Below are 11,822 nucleotides of genomic sequence, written 5' to 3'. Positions count from 1 at the left end.
GGGGCAAAATTACTGTTAGACATCTCACAGTTGAAGACTGTGACCACACATGACCTCACTCGGGTAGTGTCCCTGGTCGATCAGAATTTTATGCTTGTCAGAGAATCTGCTCCTAGGGGTAAGGGGGCGCACGGTCAGGGCATGAGAGAGCTTCGCCACTGTTCCCCTCTTTAGATGAACCCCTGATTGTATTGGAAAAAGAAAAGGATTCCTACCTTCCGAGCCTGAAAGCCTGCCCTGAGTTGGTGAATTCCACGTAGGACAGATGTCCTGCCACCAAGTCTTCGTCCTTCCGCGGCGCGTGAAGCATCACCTGTGCCCCGAACTGGTCGGAACCAATCTCGTCTCCAAACCGACCCTGGAAGCAAGTCTGTGTGGTGAACTCACCTGAAATGTAAAAATGAAATACTGCATTAATGCATTTAAGTTAACATGGTTTTTATTTTACCGTAGGGAGAAAATAGAGTGTTCAGGGGTGTTCTAAGTTTGCGTTTGAAACAATAGTAGTGCTACAGACATAGGTGGGCAAAACGTTTCACGGTGGTTTTAAGTACACGCTGAAAGTTCACCACGAAAACAGCAAACATAAAACCACTGTGAACATTTCTACATTAATCTAAATTTACAGTAATTGGCAAAGAGCTTCAGAATCTGCAATTATCATGTGACTGTAAATTAGGAAATATTTGTGGTTACTGTAGTAATATGTAAATGTTATAGGCCCCTGAGACGTAAACAAGCATGTCTAGATCTAGATATGGTATCAAGTCCTTGGCCTTCACCTTTAACCTTGTGCATGCGCAGTATTCAAACCATAACGCCAAAACACAGTTACTCAAGCAACAGAAAATTGTGAAACAGTCACTGACAGACGTTTCAGACAGCATCCGTGCCAGCTTCTACTCAGACGTACCTGTGTCGAACCCTTCTTCACAAGCCTCTATCTCCGTGTTCCATTCTTCATTATTGTTCCCCCTGACAACAACGTTGTGTGTCAGAAGGCCGACCTCTGCCTCTGCTGCTACTGTGACGCTCTCGCCGCCAGCCGTGAAGGTGGACATGACCGACAAGTGCTCGAATTCCAAGCCCTCCGTCAGAGTCAGCGTCCTGCCATCCTCGGAAATGGCTGCGATCTCCCGTTGCTGCAGGATATAAGTTAAAAGTTAAAATCCTCCCACACCATTATTGATGTATAGGGCAGTGCCTATCTCCGTTTCACAGCCCTGGGCCACACTGTGGTGCAATCACTGTAGCAGGGGGCTAGTCCACTGGCAGTGAAGTGTGTTTAACTTCCATACTGTTTCAGAAGTATGTACCATTTTTATAAAGTCTTTGGTATGACTCAATGAGCCTCTTGTCCAGAGGTGTCCTATCTGGGGCTTTAACCCCAGTCCTTCTGGTCCAAGTAATTGGTACAGCTTGAACCCCAGTCCTTCTGGTCCAAGTAATTTGAACCAGATGTGGTGAGAGACAGAAGCGCAGACCACTACACCACAGGGACACCCCGCTGCAGGATATAAAACTTTTTATTTTGGCATTTTGACCATCCTCCATGAGAATACAGTAAATCTCAATTACCAATTGTGTTTAACCTCCTCCCTGCTTCCTAACTCTGTAACTAATAGAGAGTGTGCCAAAGGTTAAAGCTACAGGGCTTTTCTGAGTTCTGCCATGTGATATGTGATTGATGATAATGAGCATTTCCTTTGATACGCTGCTTGCCAAATTCCATGTTGACAATGTTGATGTCTTTTCTGCTATAATTTCAAAACAATTTTCTGCAGGTTGTAAAGGCAGGTAATTTCAGCCCATATTTTTTTTCTAACTTATCTTCCAACGTTGAATGATATGAATCTCTATATAAGACTTCTTGGATCCACATCTCTTCCAACATTCAATTACATCTGCCATGAACGGACCCTTAACAAAAAATCAAGTTAAAGCAATCATCAACAATAAAAAATATATTCAAATGCATAATATCATCAATATGTTTAAGATATCCAAACTTTTGGACATCTTAGGTGAAGGAAGTGTTTGAATGGCTGACCTCATTTTGTGCCTGGCTGTGGCGATTCCCAGTCGTAGCGATGACGACGCTGTCTCCAACGTTCCAGTCGACAGAGTCCTTCAGGTTCAAGGTCGTAGCACCTACTGTAGCTGTTTCAGACAGCCGCGTCCAGGTGACAGGGGTCGGGCGACCTGTGCGAAGACATTGAAACTGTTTGTTGCAGCATCTATCTACTGTCATGACTTTCTACTTAGGTTTACAAAGGGCTGGCCTTGTTGACTGTACAACCATTTATGTCACACCTGGTTTGGGATGACTTTCAATATATTGGTGTTCCGGACTGTTGGCATCAATAGTGAATTGGTGTCCAATAGGAAAAGGGGGGGGGGCAAGCAATGACTTGGAGAAGGGCAATCGAGCAGAACCTTGCAGAGATTACAGATGGGAGGGGGCAAGACAGACAGCAAGCGATAAGAAGATGTGGAAGACAATGACAGCCAACCTGAGTGTTGAAAATACTGATATGTGGTAAAGATAATGAACACTCAGTATATTTACCATGAAGTTCCAGTCTGCCTTCCCTCACAGCCAGTGTCTTGGCCCCGTACAGCGGCAGCTCAGTGGACCTAACATGGCCGTACATGGTGATGATACCCTTGTGTTGGAATGGCTCCTCCTCTGTACCAACCTACAGAAATAGATACACATGGTTGATTGGTGTTGAGCATATACTATCAGGTGCTGTAAAAAAATTCATTTATTGTTTTAGGGGCTTGATTTTGTGGTAGGAGGGGAAAGAAGGTTTCCGCTGTGTTTTTAAGTATGAAGTTGAAACAACTTTGTAGTGCACTTAGTCTAGTAATACTGTAACAGAGGAAATATATATTTGCAGTTTCATGGTTTCACCGTGAACACTTTTAGATTTATGGTTACTGTAGCTGTGGTTCCTTGGACAAAATACAAAAGTCAAAGGTAATTCAATCTTTTCTACAAATTGAGACTAAAATCAGTCTCTTTAATTGGGTTTGTGCACATATTTCAAATCCTGTAAAATACTAATTCAAAGTATACCTATAAAAGATTAACTTGTTGCAGGGATTTAATGTTAGGTATGAAAACAGAGTTTTTGTGGCAAGTTTGCACTGCAAAAACCACAAACATAAAAACACTGCAACTATTTCCCCTTTTACAGCTGATTTGATTTGATTTAGTTGCACTTCGTTTTTCAGTTGGAAGTCTCACCTGTAGAAGTCCTCCACCTGTGATGAGGATGTTCTCTGCCTTCAGTTCGATATCCTTTTCATCAAAGATCAGCTCCCCACCTGAAAATCATATTTCATATAGTTGATACTAAATTTCTTAGTGTCTGGGTTTTGATCAAACGGCAAGAAAAATGTACGGCTGAAGCTGGCATGGTTTTGAGCTGAACATTGGTCTAAACCAGTTCTCAATCATGTTAATAACTGCATGTATATCATAAACCTTTCCAGATTATTCTCCCATGCTGTTTAGAAATGAGATCGCTATGCCATGATCACTGCTTATGGTAAAGACAGACCTGTCCTTGGTGCTGAACACTATCAATAAACTATGGTACAGCGATACCTGTCCTTGGTGCTGAATGCCATCAATTAGCTATAGTACAGCAATGCCTGTCTTTGGTGCTAAACAAAGTCCAAAAACTGTTGTAAAGACAGACCTGTCCTTGGCACCAAACACTACCAAAAAGTATATGAAGCTTTGACATGATTGTAGAAAAAATTTATTTTCAGGAGCCAAACTGGGATTGAAGCAAAGGTTGTTATATAAACTCTTTATATTAAGGGTCATAAACATGTATATGTGAAATATGAAATTTCATTACCAAAGAATCTGTGTGAGATAATAAAACAATTATTACTTACCTTGAATCAGGAGCACCTTGAGCACTGGGGTGGTGACATCCAGGAGAAGGGTCATGCCCTTTGGCACAGCAACCAGGTCACCCGCTTCAGGGAGAGGCCCCCCTCCCCAGGTGTACGGAGATGACCAGACGTCGATGTACCAGAAATCAGCAGCATCCTAATGTGAAGAATGTGGGTCTAGTTAGTTTGATGTCCAGTTTTCACATATACTCTAAAACACTACAAAGAAAGTTATGAGGATTATGCAAAAGCTGCCAGAGACACAAATGTTGATAGTATGTAGCAAGTAGAAATAAAACTGTCAATATAATCAAATCTACATGGCCTTGCTGAAAAAAAAACTTACCTGCAGGGCAACCCCTTGGTCGCCGACCTCCACTCTGACCTTGGACTTGGCAGTTCCATTGTGGGCTTCTGTCACGCACACGATCTGCACGGTAGACTCTGATTGGATGATACATGCACTCCCCGCAATGGTGACCACATTCTCAGTCGGCCTGGTAGTTCAGGAAAAGATTTAAATCAGTTGATACAATATAAGAATATAAGTTGTATTTGAAGACAATTCAATCTGGGGCAAGATACAGAGCTGTACTTCCAGACATTTCAATTGACATAACATAAATCCAAACACTACCAAAAACATTGCCAACGGTAAATATCAAATCTAAACATCTGGGCCTACCTGAAGCCGGTGCCAGTTATGGTAACAGTTGTGCCGCCCGCAGTCCCTCCTCGCACTGGGGAAACCCCCGTTACCCGCGGGGTACGGTCGCTCCTGTAGGTGAAACCGCTAGCTTCCTCGTCTGCCTCGCTGTTCACACTGACACGCACTGGACAAGCTTTTGTGCTCTGTGAGGAATCTACATTAACAAGCACAATAACAGCACAGCGTAAGTATCACAACCACATTGTGTGAGGGTTACGTAGTTGTACTCATCTTATATATTAACATTACCTTTACTGGATTTATAAAGAATCTTGAAGATTTTGCTTCTTCATCATTCATGTGAAATAATGTTACATCTTCTGATTTTTTTCATCGCCTTTCAAAATATCAAAAGTAACACACAGTCTTAAAAATTACTTGTATATACTATCTAGCCATGAATTGTAGATGGTTGATTAAGTGAAAAAAGTAATTTTTATTCAACATATTTGATTGTCTGTCAGAGGCATACATTATGATCTCATAGTTGGAACAAATTTGACTTTGCCATAAAATGGACTGAACAGTACAATTAATAACATTTGCGGCCTTACCAGGGTTGGAGGGAACCTCGCATGTCAGGCTACTGGGGACCGGCTGTCCCTTCAGCACACATGCCCTGTTGCAGACTGTCACCTCCGTCACCTCGGGATCGAATCCTGCCCCTGTCACAGTCAGCTCCTGTCCTCCTCCAAAACTTCCTGAACAGAAAACACAGAAGAAACAACACAGAGAGCTTAGCAATCAATATCAATTTCTATTCATATTATAAACAAGAAATCAAAGCTCAAGTTTTTGTGAATTTCTCAATACCACAGCCTTTCCCCTCCTTCCTCGATCAGTCTCAGCAATCTTCCCCCCATATATAAGAAGTCATTGGTCATTCCAATTCTAAGGCAGTCCTTGGACAATACCACACTACTTTCAGGAAGGGGGTGACAGCCTGTAATGCTGCAGTACCTAAAATTACTGCCAGAGGGCCCTGCCATGTTTTTTCTGACACCAAAAACAGAACCTCCTCCCTAGAGGTAATAAATCAAAGTTGATATAAAACTGATCAAACCTTCTACTGGGGAGACGGAATCCAACCGCAGCTGGTAGGTGAAATTGACGTTTGAAATGGCGTAACCCTTCGACTCGCTCTGGACCACGACTGGATATGAGCCGGCGGAGTGAGAACCAACGGAACACTGGATCTCTGTGTCGGTGAGGGAGCTCACACCGCATCCAGCATTGTCGATGGTGACGGAAATGTCGGAAGTGTCGGTGCCAAACTTGCTGCCTGTCAGCGTTATGGTGTTGCCTGTGCTCCCAACAGATGGATCAATGGAGTCCACCACTGGAGTTTGGTCTTCAAGATACCTGCAGTTATTTGTGAGTAAAAGTCCATTAGAAAGACAAGTCATTGAGTACCGTTTAAGTACATGTAGGTATTACAGTGACTGTAAACCGGGACAGGTGGTTTTTCACTTTTGAAAAATCATGACACCATGAAAATGCAGCTACACCCTGAACACAAAACTAACTTCACAAAAAAAATGAATGATTTTCCAGAATACATTGTCATAGAGTGTACATCAAACCTTTTTATCAAACCTGATTTTAGTTTTGAAATCATAGCAATACTTTGCTTATAAAACAACACTGTAGGTTAAATGAAGGAAAATGTTTTCCTTTCATCAAACAATGCTTCTACTCACTCAAATTGTTTGACTGGGTACTGGACATCGTTGGATGTTGTCACAACATTTACCACTCCTTCAGCACGTGCTGGAACTGTGCACTTCACCTGAAATCAGGAGCAGCAAAAAATCTGATCAGAAATACTAAGAGTATGACATTTATGTTATAAAGGTTTGCTCATTATCAACCTATTAACAGGTAACTTACCGATACTATTGTTCTCCATTGTCAAACATCTATAGGACTGTTACACTGTACATGTAATCTATAGCCAGCATATCAGAGAAATAGACATTCTAATCCAAGAACATTGCATACTAGATGAATGTAGAATGGCAGACAGTCACCTGCAGTAGGGATATTTCGGTGATGGGGCAGGCTAACGACCCAAACATGATTGTCGTGTCGCCGTCCACAAATCCATTCCCAGTTATAGTAAAGGTCATTCCACCCTGGGTGCTGCCATTGGTGGGAGTGAAGCTGTTGATTTCTGCCAGGCTTTCAATTGTCGAAACAGACGAATCAGCATTTCCTTTTCCGTCGATGTGAAGCTCAAATGCGTTGTCTCCTACTTCGACGGCTTCGAGATCGCACAGGATGAAGTCGTCTTCGATGTGGGTGATGTTGCATTCTTCGCTGCCAACAGTGATGGTAACGTTGGAAGCTTCGGTGCCAAATAATGTACCGTTGATGCGAAGTTCGTTTAGCGCACCAGACACCTGAGTTGGCGCCACCGCAGTAACTGTCGGGGTTGCGCTGACAGCGTAGGTGTACGCGCAGTTCGAAGAACACGCCACTTGTATGCTCGCGCCGTTGATAGTTTGGGTGATGGTGACCTGACCTGCATGGTTGGTGGAGCGCTTGCGGGACTGGTGTGCACCCGTCTTGCACACGATCCTGGTATACGTGACGCTGATAATGTTGCACGCCTGGCCTGCCACCGTGACCGACGTGGAAGACGAGAATCCAGTTCCCGTGATGACCACGCGGGTACCGCCTGCCAGAGAGCCTTCGGCAGGAGATACGGTATCCATGCTAGGGAGCAGAACGAAGCTGCGATCTTGGATGCGCGTAATTTCTGTCAGGCCGTTTCCACGGTTGTTGACAGATATGGCGATTGGGTGATAGGTGCCGATCGGCATGGGGTCGTCCATGTCGTCGTCGTGTGGGTTTGCGTTACACAGGAGAGTGTCTCCGCCCTCCTGTGCAACGCAGTCGGCCGCGTATCCACCGATGGTCACCTCGTTCTCGCAAATGTTAGTCCCAAATCCTGACCTGAAGAAGAAGAAGACATCATATATTTAGGATGTATCTGCAAAACTAATCTCCCAATGTCCATTAATCTACTGGCTTTCTGTACAGTTCTTGTGTATTCTAATGCTTTATTAAGCTCCTGGGGTACAAGTAAGTACAGATTCCCAATGAATGCATCTAAACAGAACATGTCATAGTGACTCATACAGTATACATAAGTTGATATTAGGTTCCTACTAGCTTTAGCTTGAATACAACAAAATGTTTACACAGTGGAAACACATTTATTAGTCATTTACTAGATATGTCATTACTCTCTCTGTAATTTTTGTCTGGCCCAAAGCTTTCCTTTCTTAACTTGGGGACAAAAATAATGTAAGATCTAGTAACAATTTTAGACAAACCTCCATTAACATTAATCCGCCGGGTCACACAAATCTGCCATACTGTTTGGACATATCTTTCCAGGGTGGCAGAATTATGTACCCATGTTATAAAAGATGTTACAGTGAAAAGCTTCTTTTGTCCCAAGCTGCCAACATGAGCTGATACAAAAGAAACAAATTTGAAAACTGGGTTTACTGACTCACCCGCTGATGGTGATGGCGTCGTGCACAGTTCCGTTGTTTCGGCTGATAGAGGTGATCTTCGGAGTGGAGCAGCTCCAGAAATCAAAGGGAAAACCATTGGCGGATGAGTTGGATGTAGGAGCAGCGTCCGTGCAGCCGGTGATGCTGGTCACAGTCCCAGCACAGGACCGCGTGTCCGTGGGGTCTGCTGCAGCTGCATTTACAGGAAAAATAGATGTGATATGCAAATATTAATGAAGACTTAGTGATAGGTACCTCTATGATTCCTAAATTGAGCAGAGAATTTATACTTTGCACTTCCTGTTCAATGCTCTTTGAAAATATGTGAATAAAATAAAAGATAAATAATAGATTAAAAATAGATCTGACCATACAGCAAAACAGTTAAAACACAGTTAAAATGATATGCTGCATAACATGCAATACTAATGTTAGAAAAAGTAGATTCACATTCTAATTTTTCTATGCATTAGATTCTTTTTTTGTCATTGTTACAAGGAAACTCGATGTTTTCTCCATGTGCAATCACCTGAATCCACATCGTAGTTGGCCTCAAAGCCTGCAACCTTCAACTTCAGGTTCTCCTCACGATTGTGGTCCTCCAGGGGATTGACTTGGACGAAACCCTTCATGAAGATCCTATTACTGGAATCCACGGCTGCACTGCTGTAGGAGAATCCTCCAGCTGTGGTGAAGGTATGCTCAAACACACCTGCAGGGAGACAACGGAAAAATTTTTAACATCTATTGAATTGATAATCATGTGCTAGGCAAATATATATGATTCCTCAATTGATCAGAGTTTAGACAATAACAGATGTCAATGTCACAGTGTAATTTTCAGTGCTCTGTACAAATTTGCATGTGAATTCTATTTCTATAAAGTTAACTATGCAATCATACTGTCTTGTGAATACAAGAAATATACTAGATATCATGATAAGCCTACATTCCTAAGCATTTGAATATCAAAAATGGTTAAAAACTGTATAATTTCAGATTACAATGTATTCAGAAATTGTAATGCAGAAACTACTGTACAGGTAAGGGCCAATCATGTCTAAAATAATTATGAAAGTTGCACCAACAATCTATGCAATACTGCATAATTTCTCAGCATCATAAATTCTCTTAGCCTCTTCTACACACCAAAAACAAAATAAAAATGGCAACTATGTTAAACAAGCTTAACTAATAAAAGTTTTTTTTATCAATTTGCCAGAGCCTGATGTTGCCATCGATTTACAAAGAAAGGCGTCTCAATTGTTCCTGTAGCACCATCTCCTCACCCTAGGTCAGAAACATCAATGCTCAAGACAAGCATGACTTCACTGACCCATTAGGAGAAGCAGGCGTTACGAAGGCTGCTCAGGAAAAATCTTTTTTCAGGCAACGTACTTTACGACATGTACTAACCTCTGGCGGTCTTGGGGCCACTATAGAAGCCGGTGCCGTCGTACTCTGTGCTGGAGGCACTTGTGGTCTGCTGGACGCTGTAGCCGACCCCCTGTGCCAGGTCTGGGGCTTCCCACTCCCAACGAACCTTGTCTCCGGCATTCACAGTTACACGGGTCTCACTCCAAGCATAACCGGCTCCATAGTCTAAAATAGGAATACAAAAAAAAACAAGAATCAAAATTAAGTCATACAGAAATCTTTACTGACACAACAAAAGTACAGTGACTTTTGTGAGGTCTTCATCATCTTCTTCAGTCAATAGTCTTCTACAACTATACAATTATGCCAACAAACAATTGAATACAAAATAATTAACCTACATACAAGTATATAAATAATTCTAGACTGACAATGAATAATGTCTAGCTTACAAAAGAGGAGTCAAACATGGTCAAACCTTCTACTGGGAAGACTCTCAGACTGGCATTCGACAACTGTCTAGTACATTGTATCATCCAGTTTCCAATATTTTTTAGCAATTCACAGAATATATATTAGCAAATTTTTTAGCTTCTTTGAAAGATTTACATGAGATTTACAAAATACAGCGATAAAAATTGATGCCTGTGTACATTGTAGATGTCATCAATATAATCACGTCAGTGTGTCTTTACCATTTAAACCCCCCTCCACAACACACATCCCAGACACACAGAATTTTTTCCCTAAGTTTTTGAAAACATTTTACCTGGATGTGTCCCATCATTAGTGATGACGTGCATCCGTGCAGCTGTTCCAGTAACACAGGTGATGAGCGTGGCATCTGCAGACTCGACCTCGCAGGGAACGTCACCGAACATCACCACGTTACTCGCCGCGGTCTCGCTGAAGCCTTCTCCCTTGATGAGGACGCGTGTTCCTCCCAGGATGGACCCTTGGTCGGGATAGACGTTTGTGACGGTCAGGCGGTACTCGATGTCTGGAATGCTGTTGGTGCTGCAAGGAATAGAATTTATGGTTTAAACTTCTCCCTGCAGGCTAACTCTGTAACCAATGGGGAATGGTGTACCAAACTGCTACTTTGGTGTGCTAAGGGTTAAAGAGTTAACTTGTTGTTTTATATTGTATTGTGTGACCTTGAAATATATTTTAGGTAAGAATTAATTATATCTAAGAAAACAGGTCAATTTTTAATGTATATTTTTCTCAGGAAACTATATATTTTGCATGTTTTTGCATTAAAGTATATATAGTTTACATGACAGACATTCATTTTCATTGACTGGCTAGTCTGCATCTATCACAATGTTCAGTACCCCAATCAATGTGTTTAACATGCCTTGGTGCTGAACACCATCCATACACAACCAAACAAATATGTCCTTGGTGCTGAACATCATCCATACACATTTAAGTAAATGTATAGCTATCCACAGACAGGCACATTTACGTAAATGTATAGCTATCCACAGACAGGCAGAAATACCTGTCCTTGGTGCTGAACACCATCCATACCCAAGTAAATGTACCCTAATTTGTGCCAAACATACACAGGGAGAGATACCTGGTCCAGCTCTTGGTACTAGATATGTCTACTATGTTTTGCTCTGCTTTATCTTTGATAAAACAGTAAATTTCCATAATGAGAACAGCCACTCAAATGACCTGTCAAAAGTTGCTTCTAACATACTTAAGTCAACTGAAACTAATTGACCAATACAAATAATTAGATAAAGGTGCCTAAATCCCCAGAAATACAAGTACCTTGTGTCTGCAAATCCATTTCCATCCACCAGGAGGCGTAGAGGGTACGACCCTGTTGCTTGGGCTGGCAGTCTCACCGATACCGCAGTGTCCGAATACGCCAAAATCTCGCCCGCCATTTCTCCGATCATCACAGCATCATCACTGGCTGCTTCTTCCCCAAAAGCTGTTCCACCGATGGCAATGACTGTTCCACCTGTTTTAACAAGAAGTTTTTAACCTTTAGCACACTGAAGTAGCCGTTTGGCACCCCATTCTCTATTAGTTACAGGGTTAGGCCGTAGGGAGAAGGTTAAACATAATGAGAATCTGCTGGAATACAATAGACATGTCCACACTTCTATAAACTACAAATGCTGCATGCATCAATGGGATTATGTCCCTGCCGTTAACATTCACACCTGCTCTAAGAGTGCACTGATGTGAACTACATCAAAAATGTTTATATGCATTCTGATGTCAACACTGAAATTATACAATCCCTGTGATATAAGCAGCTTTTGTAAGTT

The 11,822-nt window shown here is 42.1% G+C and overlaps 1 protein-coding gene across 1 annotated transcript in view; it reads right to left on the bottom strand.

Moving 5' to 3' along the window:
• LOC136426457 (fibrocystin-L-like) overlaps positions 1–11,822 on the bottom strand; it is an 80,472-nt gene that overhangs the window by 30,381 nt on the left and 38,269 nt on the right. The window contains exons 31-47 of the mRNA XM_066415157.1: positions 11,314–11,509; positions 10,298–10,545; positions 9,568–9,753; positions 8,681–8,863; positions 8,152–8,344; positions 6,655–7,582; positions 6,325–6,413; positions 5,688–5,986; positions 5,179–5,325; positions 4,601–4,778; positions 4,262–4,412; positions 3,916–4,072; positions 3,254–3,333; positions 2,570–2,699; positions 2,051–2,202; positions 914–1,142; positions 216–387 (exon numbers count right to left, since the gene is read on the bottom strand). Of these exons, the coding sequence (XP_066271254.1) occupies positions 216–387; positions 914–1,142; positions 2,051–2,202; positions 2,570–2,699; positions 3,254–3,333; positions 3,916–4,072; positions 4,262–4,412; positions 4,601–4,778; positions 5,179–5,325; positions 5,688–5,986; positions 6,325–6,413; positions 6,655–7,582; positions 8,152–8,344; positions 8,681–8,863; positions 9,568–9,753; positions 10,298–10,545; positions 11,314–11,509 (3,718 nt within the window). The remainder of the gene's footprint in view (positions 1–215; positions 388–913; positions 1,143–2,050; positions 2,203–2,569; positions 2,700–3,253; positions 3,334–3,915; positions 4,073–4,261; positions 4,413–4,600; positions 4,779–5,178; positions 5,326–5,687; positions 5,987–6,324; positions 6,414–6,654; positions 7,583–8,151; positions 8,345–8,680; positions 8,864–9,567; positions 9,754–10,297; positions 10,546–11,313; positions 11,510–11,822) is intronic.

The sequence above is a fragment of the Branchiostoma lanceolatum genome, chromosome 1, assembly GCF_035083965.1.
Source record: "Branchiostoma lanceolatum isolate klBraLanc5 chromosome 1, klBraLanc5.hap2, whole genome shotgun sequence".
NCBI lineage: Eukaryota > Metazoa > Chordata > Leptocardii > Amphioxiformes > Branchiostomatidae > Branchiostoma > Branchiostoma lanceolatum.
The sequence above is the reverse complement of the archived record's forward strand: the minus strand, read 5'-3'. Positions and strand labels throughout refer to the sequence as shown.